General features: G+C 35.5%; 1 protein-coding gene across 1 annotated transcript; it reads left to right on the plus strand.

Moving 5' to 3' along the window:
• The first annotated feature begins 5,735 nt into the window (after positions 1 to 5,735).
• LOC114301766 (monothiol glutaredoxin-S10) lies at positions 5,736 to 6,044 on the plus strand. The gene has a single exon (XM_028246729.2). It carries the CDS (start codon positions 5,736 to 5,738, stop codon positions 6,042 to 6,044), a length of 309 nt encoding a protein of 102 aa, XP_028102530.1.
• Positions 6,045 to 17,280: the final 11,236 nt, after the last annotated feature.

Raw genomic sequence — 17,280 nt, forward strand, 5'->3', positions numbered from 1 at the left:
GCCATGAATAGCATGCTTACCATGAGGCTAATTGCTTATGTGATATAACTGCCTGAATGCCTATGGGTGAAGGTTGGGTTATTTGGATTGGAACAAATCATCAACTGTGAGTTTTAAGCCCACTAGATAGTGGCAAAACCATCTTTTTCTTAAGCCCACCCGAGGGTGGCAAAATCTGCATCTTTAAGCCTACTTGCGAGTAGCAAACCATCTTTCAAAAACAAACATGAAATGTTTTGTTCCAATTCAGGTGACCCAGTCTATACTTGTATGCTGTGCGCATCACATAGTAAATCTAGGCTAATAACCGGAATATGAACACACAATGTTTTCAAAATTTGATATCATGGTTAGTAGAGGCCGATCTTTGATCGGGCGAGCGGGGGTGCTCACGAAGTGACCTTCCCCAATCGTACCCAAGTTCCCGAGCCGAGGCAACTTTGGTGATGACGGACACGTGGCCTTAGGCAAACGAGTCAGGGTTTCCTAAATTTCTCCAAAATAAAATATTTAGGTGGCGATTCTGTATCTGGCAAAGCAGTCCATGTTTGGCACTTCTTTCAAAAATCTGTTTTCTCAAAACGATTTACCAGATTTGGACTCTTTGGTTCAGACTTAGAACCGTGACAATTTGAGAGTCCTGAGCTGTAGTGACCCCAAATGAACAGAACAGGACTCACCCTCCCGGGGCGTTCGGGGACGTCTACACTATCTTTTTGTTTTTTCTTTGAAATATGGTGGGCTTCATAAGTCTGCAAGTTTCCAACCAACTGATCAAGCTTGAGGGTATCAACATTCTGAGCCTTCTCAACGGCTGTCACTTTTGATTAGAACCTCTCGGATAATGACCTCAAAATTTTTCCAACAACTTTAGCTTCTGGGATTTTTTCCCCGAGTGTGAAACAGGAATTCACGATATCGCTGAGTTTTGCATAGAAATCATCAAACGTCTCATCATCACGCATAAAAAGGGTTTCAAAAGTAAAGGTGAGACGTTGAAGTTTTGACTTTTTGATAGAAGTAGTACCTTCGTGAATCATTTCCAAAATGTCCCAAGCCTCTTTTGCTACTTCACACGTGCAGATACGACGAAACTCTTCAGGTGTGACGGAGCAAAACAGGGAATTGAGAGCCTTACTGTTCCAACTCGAGTTTTGGTAATCAGTTGTGTCCCATTTATCAAGGGGTTTAGGAATATCAACACCATCAATGGTGACAGTAGGTTCAATCCACCCATAGATCACGTTGTGCCAAACTTTCTCATCGATGGATTTTAAAAACGCTCTCATACGAGCTTTCCAATAAGAGTAGTTTGTACCATCGAGTAAAGGAGGTCTATGGGTCGAGTTACCTTCGCGAATAGAATCCATATCACTAGTCACACAAAATCACATTCCTATATTTTTAAAAAAAGAGTGACCCGCTCTGATACCAATTGAAAATCCTAAGTGATTCGTGATTAGATCAAGATTAAAATATTCCAAATCCCAATTATTCAAAACACGCAATCTAAATCATCAAGTACTTACAAAAGTGATTTAGATTGTTGTTTTTCTGAATAAACTATAAATCGACACAAACGATTTTTACGTGAAAAAAATCACAATTGAAGATCCTTCAATTGTAATAAAAAATCACGGCCGAAATGCCACTAATCAATCCACTACTGAAGAAAGAAAAATTACAAAGATAATACACAAATTACCCAACTCAATCAATTTGTCTTTGAATCTTCTGTAACTCTTTCATCACGCCTTCATCTCAGAACTGATCAATCCTGAAGTTGAATCCAAAATTTCACTTGTCGAATTAACGACTACGTACAGAATCAAATGCCTTTTGAAACTCTACGCTTGAATCTTCGGAATCCACCGAAGAACAACACTCTTGTATGTATACGAACAATCTCCTTGATATGTGTGCTTCTCAAATCATGAGTTGAATACTCATTCAATTTTATCAAGGAAAACTCACAAAAACCTCAGAAGAAAACCTCAAACAAAAACCTAGGACTCTTGAATAACATCTAGGAAAAGTAAACCCTATCATTAGCCTAAACAGATACATATAGGAGAAGAAAGTCCGCGATCTCCGCTCGAGCGCCAAACAGCCCACTCGAGCGGCTTCAGCAAAACATGCGTGTGACAAAACAGAGTTCCGCTTGAGCGCTGGAAAACTCACTCAAGCGCGAAATCACACATCTCAGTATTTTTACAGACCTAACGAACTACTGAGACATCCCATATTACGCTCGAGCGCCAATGGTTCCGCTCGAGCGGGAAAGACAAAAACCTAGGAAAAAAAACAACTTTATCAAAACAAAGTTTGTACGCGGATTTGACAATAAAGGGACCTAACAACCTTAAAACATCTAATTCAAAATTAATTGGCAATAAAGAGAGGCAGGTAGGAATGGTAATTTGAATTCGACCGACGGGAACCCTGCCCCTTGACCCTGATTAAAACGTTTTTTTTTTTCCCGAAAAATACCCCGACGGGCCGGGGATGGTATTCAAAAATGAATCCCTAACAATTTTTAAGCCGGGGATGGTGATACTTTCCTCGGCCCGTCCCATCCCATCCCCGTCTCCGTCCCCGTTTCCGCCCCAAACTAAAATTACTATTATACCCTATGTGTGTGTGTGTGTTTTTCTAGGAATTTTTTTACTTATTGTAGGGTTTAGGTAATAACGTTGGTTGTGCATGCTACTTTGCAAAATTCACAAGTGATTTTTTTTTTTTTTTTGGTTGTGGTGTGGGTGTTGTTTTGTATCTTATTTGTCATGTTGTTGTTGTTTGGACATTGCTGGATTATGCTTTTATATATATTATTTTTATTTGCCTCAAAAAAATTTTAAAAAAATAAAATGGGATATGCAAAATTAAAAAAAAAAGGGTGGGGGATTTTTTGGGGTCGGGAAAACCCGATCCCTATTAGGGGTAGGGGGCGGGGGCGGGGGCGGAGAATTTTATATCTTCAGGGATCAAGGACGGAAAGTGTAATCCCCAGCCCCGCTCCGGCCAGTTGCCATTCCTAGAGAGAGAAAGGGAACTAGGAGAAAGGTCATGGCCTTCTTGCTTCTATAAAAGATATTGTTTGTCACAATACTTTCAAAAATATATAAATCTCATTTTATACAAAAAATGATCCCCCTAGTATAAAAAAATATTTCATTCTTCTCCCATCTTTCATTCTCTTTTTATTTTGAATAAAAAAAGTTTTTTCATACTATTAAAGATCGTTTCTATGGTGTTTTAAAAAAAAAAATTGGGGTATATATGTGACTTATATATGATATTGTTCATACATGTATACTTGTGTATATGAGAGAAAAAAATATTCATCTTTTGACCTCTTCAATGATCAAATCCTAAAGTATGTCAACTAAGTTTGAATGATTTAAAAAGACGACACGGGATAAATCTAACAATTCGATACAAAATTATTCATTGTATGGCATTGTCACAAATGCATAGTTGTAATGTATTTTTGGCAACTCTACATGAAATTCACAAAAATGAATTGATAAATTGTATTTGTGACAATGTTATTGACAAGGATGAATAAATGCTCTCAATTCAATGGTTTGGAATTCTTATTCATCATATTTTGTTCAACGGGCTTTGATAGAGACCCTCTCCAATCACCACCCCCACACACACGTGGCTGGTGGTAATTGGAGGAGAAGGAAAGAAAAAAAAAAATTTAACCAATCAGAAAGAGAGGGGGTCAAGGGGATGGGAGGAAAAGGGTGTTGATCTTTTTCCTTTGTTCAACCCTTTGTCCCACTTCATCACAATTTAAAGTTCATAAAGTTTATTTAATTTAAAAATTATTAAGAGAATTTTAAGTTTTAAAAAAGCGTTAAGTGCTATAGAGCTAGATCTTATAGAGTTGAGACAGAAAATGAGAACATTTTGAATCGACACATTTATTTGTATTTTTGCTTTGAATGGGGTAAAATTAACACTCAAAATTCTAAGAAAAATAACTTCTGAGAATAAATAAATTCATTTGTAATGCTATGGACCACAAATATATAAACAGTTTGCACATCTTGTAAGGGCACTCCCAAATTTAAATGGATTAACATCAAATTAAAAGGTGAATAATATCTTGTCATACATTCTGATAATATAAAATGGCAAAAAAATTATGTTGTTCTAAATTCTAATATCTCTCAAAATTCTCAATAAATTATTCTCTTTGAATTGTACTCTTATCTTATTTTGTTTTTATTAATAAAATTAACCTCAACTGGAAAATTAAATCCAAATTTGACAAACTTTTTATTAGCAAATATTTAAATAGTGCTCACAATAATTTATTTGGAATTAAGGCTTGCAATGAAAATTTTGGGGGTTTTTTTTTTTTTTTTTTGGGTGGACATCTTGTCAATTGTGGGTTTAGGTATTTTTGCAGATGATTTGCTGGACAGTCTAGACTCTGTTTGGGTCTTCTTTCTTAGCAATGCTGCATTTTTCTTTCTATTTCCCCCCTTTACATCATTTCCTCTTCTTTCTTTCTTTTTTTTTTTAATTTTAATATTTTTTTTCTTTCTCTTCCGCATTAAAAAAAACAATCAAACAAAAACAAAAACAAAAACTTGCACATCAACCACCATGCGATGCAACTATTCATTTGCGCCATCACCTAAGTTGATATTCCCCATATCCACCCTTGAGAAGTCACACACTCACATGTTATGAAGGTAACTTTGATCCCAAAAAAAATAAGGAAAGAAAAAGTTTGCCGTACTAGGTGATATTCAATTTTTAGGTTATTTTGCTTTCGGCAGCATTTGAATTATTTGAATAGTTTCATAGATTCTTAGCACAACTAGGGGAAATAGAATGTAGCAAGCCATACAAGTCCTTATCAAATCAAACGTTATGTGGTTTTTAGCATCTATATCCAAATATCTCAAGGAACCTTCACCTTTTCATCTCCTTTTCTTCCTTCTGCATTAAACAATAGAAACCGAATAAATCTACTGACGCATAAATCAGTCACATAGTATATGGGGATGAATAAAAAAAATTAAAAATTGATCTCATTAACAAATTTTATAAAATCTTATCCATGTATATTCATATTTGTTCTATATCTAGTTTTGTGATCAATCTCTATAATTTGGAAAAAATCTTGGGTGTGCATTGTACATCATATGTAACCCTATACAAAATTACATAAGTGATTTCACAAAAATTCGCAAGTTTCAACACAAATTAGTGTAACCATTTAAGCTTCATGAATTTGTGTAAATTTGTGTTCAAATTATGCATATTTGTGTTATTACTTATGTAAATTCATAAAAATTTATGTAATTTTGTGTAAAGTTACATATGGTGTGCATTACACACCGGAGCATTTCGCTTATATTTGTGATAAAATTGATGGAAATATGCAATATTCCACCACCTTCACTTATGTATATATATAGATGGTAACTAGAGCTACAATACCACCAACAAACAAGCCAAGTCTTCTATCAAACTTCATAACTATCATTTGCTCCAACTTCCTAAGTCTTTACCTCTCACTCACACATCAAAATTCATAATAATCTTCGTTGCAACCCACATCCAATCATATACATATATTAGGTTATATACTTTCATTGTATCTCTCTTGTCCTCTTTAAATCCCACTTTAACAACATTTTGTGTACTGCATCATCTTTTTATTTTTATTTTTATTTTTTTATTATCTAGAGGCATTTTTTGGGATCGATATGGATCGCATAGCAAAGTTGGCACAACAAAAGGCGGTTGTGATCTTTAGCAATAGCTCGTGTTGCATGTCCCATGCCATCAAGAGGTTGTTCTATGAACAAGGGGCAAGCCCGATGATTCATGAGCTTGATGAGGACACAAAAGGGGGAGAGATGGAGCGGGCTCTGACGAGGCTTGGGTGCAACCCTGCAGTTCCGGCAGTGTTCATAGGGGGGAAATTTGTGGGTTCTTCTAGCACCGTCATGACCCTCCATCTCAATGGCTCCCTTAAGAAGATGCTTTTAGATGCCGGAGCTATATGGTTTTAGTAATGAAAATTGAGCATGAGATCTTTTGTCTCAAACACTTGATTTTCCCCTACTACTACTTCTTAGTGCTAAGCGGCTTTAATGTGTACCTTGTATGGAAATTAATGATATATCGAGTTTACCATGGTTATATGGTTATAATAAAATGCAATATTGTTATATTATTGGAGGCATTTGCATTTTGTTTTCTTCCATTAACCACCGAAAATGTGCTTTATTATCTTCTTTTTTTTCTTTTTCAATTTCTTAATGCCTCTGAGAAAGCCCAAGATCTTTTATTCTAAAATTGATGTGATATATTCTCAGCTACATGATATAGTGAGAATTTTAAAATCTAAAAATCTCAAAAGGCGATTTTATAAAAATAAGATAACATGAAATTTGAAGATAGATCATGTGCCTTCAGAGATATTTTTGAAAACTAGAATTTCATGCATTTGTGGCTATTAAGGATATAATATAAACAATAAAATTAGCATTCACTCTAATAGTTTAAACTTTTAAATAAGTTAATTAATAATTCAATATGATATAAGAACATACAATAAATCACGTGTTCAAATTTCACAACCTGCCTAATACATCATATCATGTCTTGATTAATAGATCATATGCATTATAATTCCTTGCATTAATAATGTCTTGTCAAAGAGTATATATATATATTGCGGTATTGTCATTTCAAGGAATGCCATTCCTATTCTTCAATAATCAATAACTAAATTAACACTGGAATTACTTTGGATCATATTCTTCTCAAGTTGGCCTCAGCTTTTTTAGATCATGTCTATTAGATCAATATTTTTTGCAATGAATTTTTCTATAATGATTTTATTGTCTTAATCTAACGATTTATTTTAAAATGGAAGTAAAACTATATTATTTTATGGTTTGTGATTTTAATTTTATTTTATTTGAGTGTTAAACTCGAACTATTGGATTTTGTACATTGTTGATGTGTCTTGTTGCGATAAAAAACACAAATGATATAGAAACTGGACTCGTGTCTTTTCAACTCACATTTCACATGCATCATTCGGGTTTTGGTGCATCACTAAAATTGTTCTATTGAGATTTGAATATCACTTTTTCAAATTCCGAAAACATACTCTTTATTCACAGAAAGAAATAAAATTAATACACATATAATCGTCTCAAAATCCTACTATAACAAAAATCTAGTACACGGAGTAGTGCCCCTTTGATAAAACTCAAACCCAAACACACAGTAATGTGTATTATTTGAACGTTATTTTATTAAGTTCTGAATTTTTAAAGTTTTCCTTTCGATCTAGGCAAAGACAATCAAATCTCAATCACCCATTTGTTTGTTAGACAATTTTCACTGTATTATGAATAAATTATGTTTGTGTACTTAACAATAAATAGAATAAAGAAAATGAGAGAAATTGTTTGATTACAAAAATCAAACCAAAATATAAAATAAATAAATAAAAATAAATTTTTATTTTGTTACAAAAACAAAATCAAAATCTGAAACAGAAAAATAATAAAACAGAAAATAAATTAATTACTTACCAAATTAATTTCTTGAACAAATTTTTGATCAAGTCCAGTGTTTAACACTGTGTCCTTAAGACAAATACATCCTCTCGTCCTTTCCACGGTGCTTTCAGATTGTAGACGTCTATCTCCCAGGATAAAATTATCAACAACGAATTGCAGCACTACAAATTATTCGCATAACAAACACACTTTGTGTATATATTCATTCTCATAGAAATTTAGTGCAGCAAAATGCAGAGATTTATTACAGCAAAGAAGAACGAAAATTGTGAATGAATAATCCAAATGAGAGCATGTCTTATTTATAGATGATTTCGTGGCTATACAGATAAAATTCAAAAATTGAAATTAAAACGGACAAATTTTATTTTATCAAAAAATAAAATTAAATTCAAATATTTTTTGCCCAAAAAGATAAGTATTGGGCTAGACAAGCCCAACCCAACCTCACACCATGTACCCGCGCCCAAGCCCAGCCCAGCTTAGCCCAGTCCGCCCGACCGACTGGACGGACGAACAAATAGACGGCGGCGCACGCGTGTGTGTTTATTTTTGGGTCCAATGGATCTAGCTTAATTTGCCTATAACCTCACCCTTTTATACACTTGAGGTGCCCCTTGGGGCCCTCCCCAAGTTACAAACCCATGCCTTACAAACCCACGCAAAGTTTGCCCATCAAATCAATGTGGGACAAGCCTTAAACCAAACCTTTAAGAAATTTCACCAAAAATACCATTTTCATGGAGCTATCTTTGCCTTCAATTTTTCATTCACCCGATAATGGTTTTGAGCAACCAAATATACCACGTGAATTACAACGTGACATAGAACGCGTTACCACTTAGACCCACCAACTTTGGCGCATGGGTCCCACCTAAAAAATTGACCAAAGTTAAGGAAAAATCAGATTTTTCAAAAACTTCCAAAACCATTTCTAACAATCCCCCACATGAATAGAATTTGATGACAACAGGAATGCAACAATATGCAGAATTTGTCGAAAGAGTATAAATCGAAAATATCTTACATCAGAATAGGTAGCTCTCGGCCTTGAACCTTCCCTAGTGATAACCTATTGGACTTACTAGCTAACCAATGGACGCGATGCCTTGAATTGTTCGGCCGTTTGTGTAAGCCAAGACAAAAGATTTTACACAATATTTTTTGACACGTCGTGGTTCTCACGGTTGTGTTCATTTTGGCCTTGAACGCTCCTGGTTGTTCATGAGTGTTTCTAGAGAACTTAGCCTCTTCATGCTCACAGAACTGGCCCCAGTTCGACACTCATATAGGTGATTCTTATTGTGAGTATCTCTTATACTCGTCTTGATTTTATGCCTAAATCAAGATATAAGTAATCATTAAAAGCAAAGCTTATCCTTAAACCCCTACATACAATATATGTTGAAGATATCACTCTTACCATAGGAATGGGTAGAGAATTTTAAATCCCTTAGTGATTTTTGGTGAGCCATACATAACTTAGTTGTCCATTTGAACTTAGTTATTGGGATCTGCAATCATATAACTAGGGTTACCATTATATGATGACTCTTATGTAATAGGCTTTAATCCCATCTCCTTTGATGAACTATACACTTGTTCTTTTGTCAAACCTTTTGTTAACGGATCCACAATATTCTCTTTAGACTTTATACAATCTATTGAGATTATTCCATTTGACAGCAATTGTCTTATGGTATTATGCCGACGACGAATATGTCGTGACTTACCATTATACATATAATTCTGTGCCCTGCCTATTGCAGATTGACTATCACAATGAATGCAGATAGCTGGCACAGGTTTTGGCCATATTGGAATGTCTTCTAAGAAGTGACGAAGCCATTTTGCTTTTTCTCCTCCTTTGTCTAAAGCCATGAACTCAAATTCCATTGTGGATCGTGTGATGCATGTTTGTTTCGTAGATTTCCAAGAAACAATAGTGCCTCTCAGAGTAAAGACATATCCCCTAGTGGATTTTGAATCTTTAGTATCCGATATCCAATTAGCATCACAATAACCTTCGAGTACTACTGGATATCGAGTAAAGTTCAAACCATGATCACAGGTAAATCTTAGATATCTAAGAACCCGAATGATCTCTTTCCAATGGTTTTCTCCGGGGTTACAAGTGTACCTACTCAATTTACTGACAGCATAATGTCACGACCCAAACCCGCCCCTAAAAGTTTGGCATCGTAACCAGCCAGTAATCCAAGATTACCACAGGCCTTCCTGTACAAAATGTAAATAATCGGGGTTAACGGAAGCAAAGACAAAATGCCATAAGTCCAAAGAGCTGTGCATATGTATGAACAAATATTTACATGTCAAAAATGTTAATTTACCCACTTACATTACATAACATATAACGAAATAACAAACACAAAACAAAGGCACGTGCCACAAGTGTACAACAAAAACAAAGCTTGCAGACGGCCTTCCAGGCCTAGCCCCAGCTCGGAGGCACACAAAACACCTAGTAGGCTTCCAAAACGGCGGCTCGGTTCAAGACTCCGCCTAGGCTTGACTCCCAGAACGCTCACCTATAATACATATATATACAAACAGTGAGTTAAAACCCAGTGAATAACATTAAAGTAAAAGGGTAGTGAACGAATTCCACATATAAAGTATTCATAAAATAAATCATTCATAAACATTCATATCAGAACATAACATAATGGTACATCTCACAGGATACAACATATATCGTCTTCCGACTAGAGAATCGGTTCCGGTCACCGATTAACACATATCACCACGATGAAGTGGCTAAAGAGATCTCATATCACGTGTATGTCATGGACCCGCACTAATGTGCCGTCCGCCATGACTTGGGACTATCCGTAGATGCCATACTAGTTTCGCAAATAGGATATTCGTTCACAAAATCAAGATAGCACTTTGAGAAAATATAGCGTATCAATAACAGTTAAAACATAATTTTTTATCAACATAACTTTACAGAAATGTTACTCACAGTGGGTTGCCAAAATCGGTCGTGCGGTCTTCGAGTTTTGACCTACAAATACCAACATTATAACACAATTCCTTAACACATTTTGCCATCGAATCAATTAGTTAATGCCATTCTATTCTTTCTTTACTTTGTTTCATGCTTCTGAGATGCTAATGGATGCAAATGACATGCGAAAATCAAGTAAATGAAGGCCCAGAAGTCAGAAAATAAGACAAAAACAAAATTAGAAAATGTGCACTGTTTGGCCGCACGTGCGGTGGCTTGGCCGCTCGTGCGGTGGCCTAGGCCGCACAAGCGGTGGAACTGCAGTAGCCAAAACACTGTTTGGCCGCTCGAGCTTAATCAACCTCAAAATCATAAAACTCAAGGCCAAATTTAATCAACCTCAAAATCATAAAACTCAAGGCCCAAACACTTGAAAACAACTTAAATTTCTAGCTTCAAATAGAATTCATACCTTCCAAACAAAAATCTAAATGCATCATGTAAAGATTTAAACCTTGAATTAAGATGAAAAATCATAAACATGCACATAAAAGCTTCATTTCTCAAATCCAAGAGTTTCCTCCCCAATATGCCAATCATGCAAGGAAAACATGATTATAAACATGAATTTCATAATCTTATGCCATGTATGCTCATATATGCATCCTAGGTTAAAATACAACACAATACTCTCAATTAGACATAATTTTCCCTTAATTCACTTGACTTACCATAAGATCATGGGTGTATCAACCCTATTTCAAGAAATTAGAAGAAGATTCTTACCTTAGGTAGCTAATTGGAGAAGATTTGGCCCAAACCCTTTCTTCCTCCCTTCCTTTCTCTTGATCTCTTCTTTTCTCTAGAACTCTCTCTCTTTCCCAGATTTTTTTCCCTTTTTGTATTGAGTCAACAATGGGCCATATCTTTAGTTTTATATTTGTGCTTAAGAATTGAGCCAAACATGGCTTAACGAATCAGACGAAAATCAGTTCTCAATTAAATTTCCCAAATGGCTCTAAAAATTTCCGGTAACATATAGGCGTGTTCAATTTCGTTTTCCGAACCCATTATGGTCGTCAATTTCAGTCCCGAAGTTGTAGTCCCGACAGATATTTTTTTCCAATTCAAATAGATATTCCCCAATTAATTCATATCATCGCATAATCAATGAAGGATAATTGTGACATGCGTTTTGGGCCGTTACATATAAGCTATATCAGGACGAGTACAATTCATTAAGTACATTAAGCTTCCAATGATTTTGGAGTATTTTAACTGAGACACCTTATCACCTTTATTTTTCGATAATAAAGAGTGATGTCTACAGGTGTTTAAACTACATTCATATTATCCTTGATAATTTTACCAAGAATTTTCTCAATATAATGTGATTGAGATAATGTATATCCGTCAGATGTTTTAGTAATTTTCATTCTTAATATCACATCTGCGACCCCCATATCTTTCATATCAAATCTTTTGTTCAGCATTTGTTTAGTTGATTTGATCATATTTCGACTGCTTCCAATGATAAGCATGTCATCCACATAAAGACAAACTATGACATATCCTTAGTCAGTGTTTTTGACATAGACGCACTTGTCACATTCATTTATCTTAATCCCATTAGTAAGCATAGCATGATCAAATTTTTCATGCTATTGCTTAGGTGCTTGTTTTAATCCATTAAGAGATTTTACAATCCAACAAATTTTCTTTTCTTGCACTGGCACTAGAACCGCTTCAGATTGCTCCATATAGATCTTTTCATTCAAATCACCATTTAAGAAAGCTGTCTTAACATCCATTTGATGTATCTCTAAATTATACAATGCTGCTATGGCAATAAGCATGCGGATGGATGTTATTCTTGTCACAGGAGAATATGTGTCAAAATAATTCAAACCTTCCTTTTGTCTGTAACCTTTTACTACAAGCCTTGCTATTGAACCATCTGCTTTCATTTTTCTCTTGTATATCGACTTATATCCAAGAGGTTTAGAATCAGGTGGAAGATCTATCCATTCCCAAGTATAATTTTGCATAATCGATTCAATTTCATTATTAACAGTCTCTTTTCACAAAGGTTCTTCAGGACCTGTCATTACTTCCTTAAAGCTTAAATGTTCATTTTCTAACAGGTATGTCAAAAAATCTAGACCAAAGGATTTTGATGTTCTTGCTTTCTTACTTCATCTTGGTTCATCATCAGTTAAATCCTGTTGGTCGAGACCAGTACTAGTCTCTTGTGTTTGATTGTCATTAGTCTCTTGACTTTGTGTACAATGATAAGTTTTTTTCTGTGAACTTAATTCCTGTCCTTTCTTGTAAGGAAAGACATTTTTAAAAAACACAGCATTCCTTGACTCTATAATAATGTTCATATTTATATCAAGTATTTCTGATTTATAAGTCAGAAACCGATATGCACTACTATTCTAAGCATAACCAATAAACACATAATCCACTGTTTTTGGTCATATCTTAGTCTTTTTAGGAATAAGAACTTTTACCTTTTGCCAAACACCCCCACACTTTTAAGTATTTATAGGAAAGTGGTCAACCTTTCCATAATTCATAAAGAGTGTTGTTGGTTTTCTTATGGGATATTCTATTAAGAACATAATTAGCAGACAATATTGCTTCCTCACAAGTTCTGTAGTAAGCCTGAACTTAGTAACATGGCATTCATTATTTCTTTAAGGGTTCTATTCTTCCTTTCAGCAATTTCATTTTGCTGTGGAGAATAGGGTGTTGTATTTTGGTGAACAATGCCATGTTATGCACAAAATTTATTTAATGGTGCATCATATTCACCACCCTTATCACTTCTAACCATTTTAATAGTTAAGTTGATTTCAACTCCAGTTTTGTAGAGTTTAAACATTTTTAAGACTTCATCTTTATTTCTAAGTAAGTATACATAACAATATCTTGCGCAATCATCGATAAATGTTATGAGATATTTTTTGCCTCCTCTAGTTTGAAAAAATTTAAGATCACATACATCTGTATGAATTAATTCTAGAGATTCGATTTTTCTTTCAACTGATTTAAATGGAGCCTTAGTTAGTTTCGTTTCTACACAAATCTCACATTTGTGATTAGGATCAATTTCAAACTTTGGTATATAATCCAAATCAATTAATCTACGCAAAGCATCAAAATTTACATGTTCTAATCTACCATGCCATAATTCGACTCAAGAATATAAGCAAAAAATATGTTATTCTTATTAATAGCAATGTGACAACCCTCACCATTGATTACTGCTAAACTATGACTGAACATGATAAGTAACTGACTAGGATGAAATCCTAAACTGATTGCATGAATGTGTTATGTTAAATGCATTTCTATCTGTTCGCCATTGATTTATCTGTTCATGTTTTAAGTTTCGAACTGTAAATTGAAGGCCTTATCGGCGGCCGAATCCGAAACTGATTAGTGTTTTGTGTTAATTAGAATTAATGTGATTTTATGGTATGTTTAGTTGAAATTTGATTTGGTATGCTTAAATTAGATTAAATAATGTTAAATTACATTAGTTGGCTTATTTACCAAAATGCCATTAAGTGGACTTTGCTAGACCAATTGTTTAGTCTTGATTTACATGTGTTGACATAACATTTCTTCAGCCCTTTCCTTGAGCCAAAACCGACTGGGGAGAGAGAGAGTTAGGAGAGTTTTGGTTTCAACAAGTTTTGCTTGGAAAATTAGAAAAATTGAAGAGTAGATTGCATGATTGAGCTTCTAGACTTGAAATTGAGGACATAAGATAGGATATTCATCTTCTTGATTATGAATTCTAGTTGTACCTTGCATGGTTAATGAGTCTTTAGTGATCTAAGTCTAGAATTGGTTCTAACATGCTGAATTGAAGCTTAAATCATGCGTGCATGTATACATTGTTGAGTTTTGAAGTTGTTTTCATAGAATCCTCACATGTATGTCCATATTCTAGCTTTGGTCCATGAATTCATCATGTTTTTGAAAGGATTGGCTCATTTGTTCTTGTATTAGAAGCTTTGAAGTTGATTCAATTCATACATGTTGCATGTACATCATGTTTTTGAAGTTTTGTTTGGAAATGGGTTCAATTGAACTACCTTTGGGCTTTGATTTTGCAAATTGATCTTTGAAACATGTCATATTATGAGTTTTAAAGTGTTTTCCAAAAAATTAGCCCAAAAGGATCGAATTTGATGCTTTAAATGTTGAGTTTCATGCTTGGAGACAAATCTGGAAATTCCAGATTTTGGATCCACGCTTGAGCGAGGAACTTCACGCTCGAGCGTACACTCTGAGTTCATGCAGTCCGCTCGAGCGAGTAAATTGACGCTCGAGCGTGAAACGCGTGTATCCAGTACTTTGCATGTGTTTACAGTTTGCTCGAGCGAGGGAATGCACGCTCGAACGAGGACTTGTGTCTCACGCTCGAGCGGGGGTCGAGCGCCCGTCGAGCGTGAATTTCATGCATCCAGTACTTTTGCAGTCCGCTTAAGCGAGGAAAGTCACGCTCGAGCGGAGCTCCTTTGTCTGCATGTCCGCTCGAGCGTAGTAAGCTATGCTCAAGCGACACCCCTATTTTGTGAAAATTTTGAAAAGTGTTTTAAAGTGCATCTTTACATCTTCATTCCATCCTAAGCATTCCTAGGCCTAGTTTAAGGCATCTTAATGAGGTTATTGATGTAGAACCACACCGAGTCAAGATAGGGACTAAGTTATTGTTTCCCCAAACGTGCAACGTAGTGTGTGTTCATCCTGTAACTGTGTAGGGTTGGCATCCGAGGACGCTCACTAGCCTATCTGTAGCCCAGAACTCTGTGAGTAACAATGTTGTAAAGATATATTCAATCATGAATATTTTCTTAATGATCAACTGTACTGCTTTCTAAAATGATATTTCTTACTGAATGAATGTTTGTCCTATTTGCGAACTATATTCGTGGCATCCATAGTAATTTACTGTTACTGTACTGTACTGCTACTGCCATAGAGATCTCTGTCGGTTCCCATGTTGGAACCACTACTGTTCACTGTTATGATGGCCATTAACTGACTATTCGGTCTGCTAAGACCTACTGAACTGTTTGCTATTAGATGTACCACTTATGACTACTATGATCGAATAACTGATATACTGTTCAAATGACTGTTTTAAATACTGGAAGGACATTCATTCCTAACCTCTTTACGCATATATTATTCACTGGGTTTTAGCTCACTGTTTTTATATATATGTAGGTGTTCAGGCACCAGATCGGAGCTAGGAGCGTTGGGTCTAACTCCCTTTTTGTCAAGCCAACCATTGTGCCTCACTGAGAGGTTCCAAGTCTTTCAAGCTAGGGCTGCTTCGGGGTGTTTTAGATTTCCCCTTTCTGTCTCTGTTTTGTATAGACTGTATAGACTTGTACTGTACTGTTATGGTAGGGATTTGGTCCCTAACCTGAATGCTTGTATATATATATGTATATACTGTTTTGGTTCTGAATGTGAATGTGTATGAAAAGTCGTTTTGCATATAGACTGTCACAGCTCATTGGACATCTTTTATTACTGTTTTGGCTTCCGCCAGCCCCTGTACTCTGTATTACTGTTAATACTGTTAAGCAGGCCTTCGGTAATCACGAATTACTGGCCGGTTATGGTGCTAAACCCATAGGGGCGGGTTTGGGTCGTGACAAGCAAGTTTTAGTACAACCGTCATTACATTTAACTTGAAGAGATCATCACTCATGTATCCCTTACCAACATACATACCACTATTTGTTAATACAAATTTATCAGACTTAAACACAAGCCTAAAACCATTTTACTTAACAAGGAACCAAAAACTAAATTCTTTCGGATGTCTGGTACATGCAGTACGTTGTTGAGGGTAAGTTTCTTCCCTGATGTCATCTTTAAGATCACCTTTCCTTGTCCAGCCATAGTAGAAGTAGAAGAATTTCCAATGAAAAGTTGTTCACCATTTGTAGCCTCATTGTAGGTAGTGAACATCTTCTTGTCCGCGCAAATGTGTCGAGTTGCCCCAATGTCAACCCACCATTTTTTTGGGATTTCCAATCAAATTAGCCTCAGACACTACAGTAGAGAGATTGATGTCATTTATCCCATCAGAGATGTAATCAAGTTCTGTCATATTGGCTTGATTGGTAGTCTTCTTGCTTATACTTCCGCGATCCTTCTTAGGGCGACGGCAATCAGAAGCTCGATGTCCGGTCTTGCCACAATTATAGCATTTACCTTTGAACTTTTTATTGCCATTGTTGTCACCTTGTTTAGGACCATCTCCAGTAAATTTCATCTTTTTGTTATGTGGTTTGTGCACTTGTTCAACCACCACTACAAAAAATAACACCTTTGCCGACCAAAAAATTGGTCGCTAAAAGCCCATTTTTAGTCGACAAAAGTTATCTGCAACCAATTTTTTTGGTCGCTTCTTTGGTCGCCAATTGAGGGTCGGCAAAAGTAATTCGCGACCAAAATTTTTATTGGTCAGGAAAAGTTGGATTTGCCGACTAAATTGTTTGTCGCTAAATATATCATTATTGCGACTAATTCATTTTGTAGGTAAAACACTTTGGTCGCGAAAAGCGATATGTTCCCAACCAAATATCTTAGTCGTCAATTATTACATTCCACGACCAAACAGATTAGTCGCCAAAAGTTGAGGAATCGCAGACTAACAATTTAGTCGCCAAAAGGTAAGATATTGCCGACCAATGATTT

Source organism: Camellia sinensis, chromosome 7, assembly GCF_055761805.1.
Source record: "Camellia sinensis isolate YWXY chromosome 7, ASM5576180v1, whole genome shotgun sequence".
NCBI classification, from domain to species: Eukaryota; Viridiplantae; Streptophyta; class Magnoliopsida; order Ericales; family Theaceae; genus Camellia; species Camellia sinensis.

Excerpts from the sequence above, each read along its gene's own strand:
- LOC114301766 (XM_028246729.2), top strand. The coding sequence starts at position 5,736 with ATGGATCGCATAGCAAAGTTGGCACAACAAAAGGCGGTTGTGATCTTT.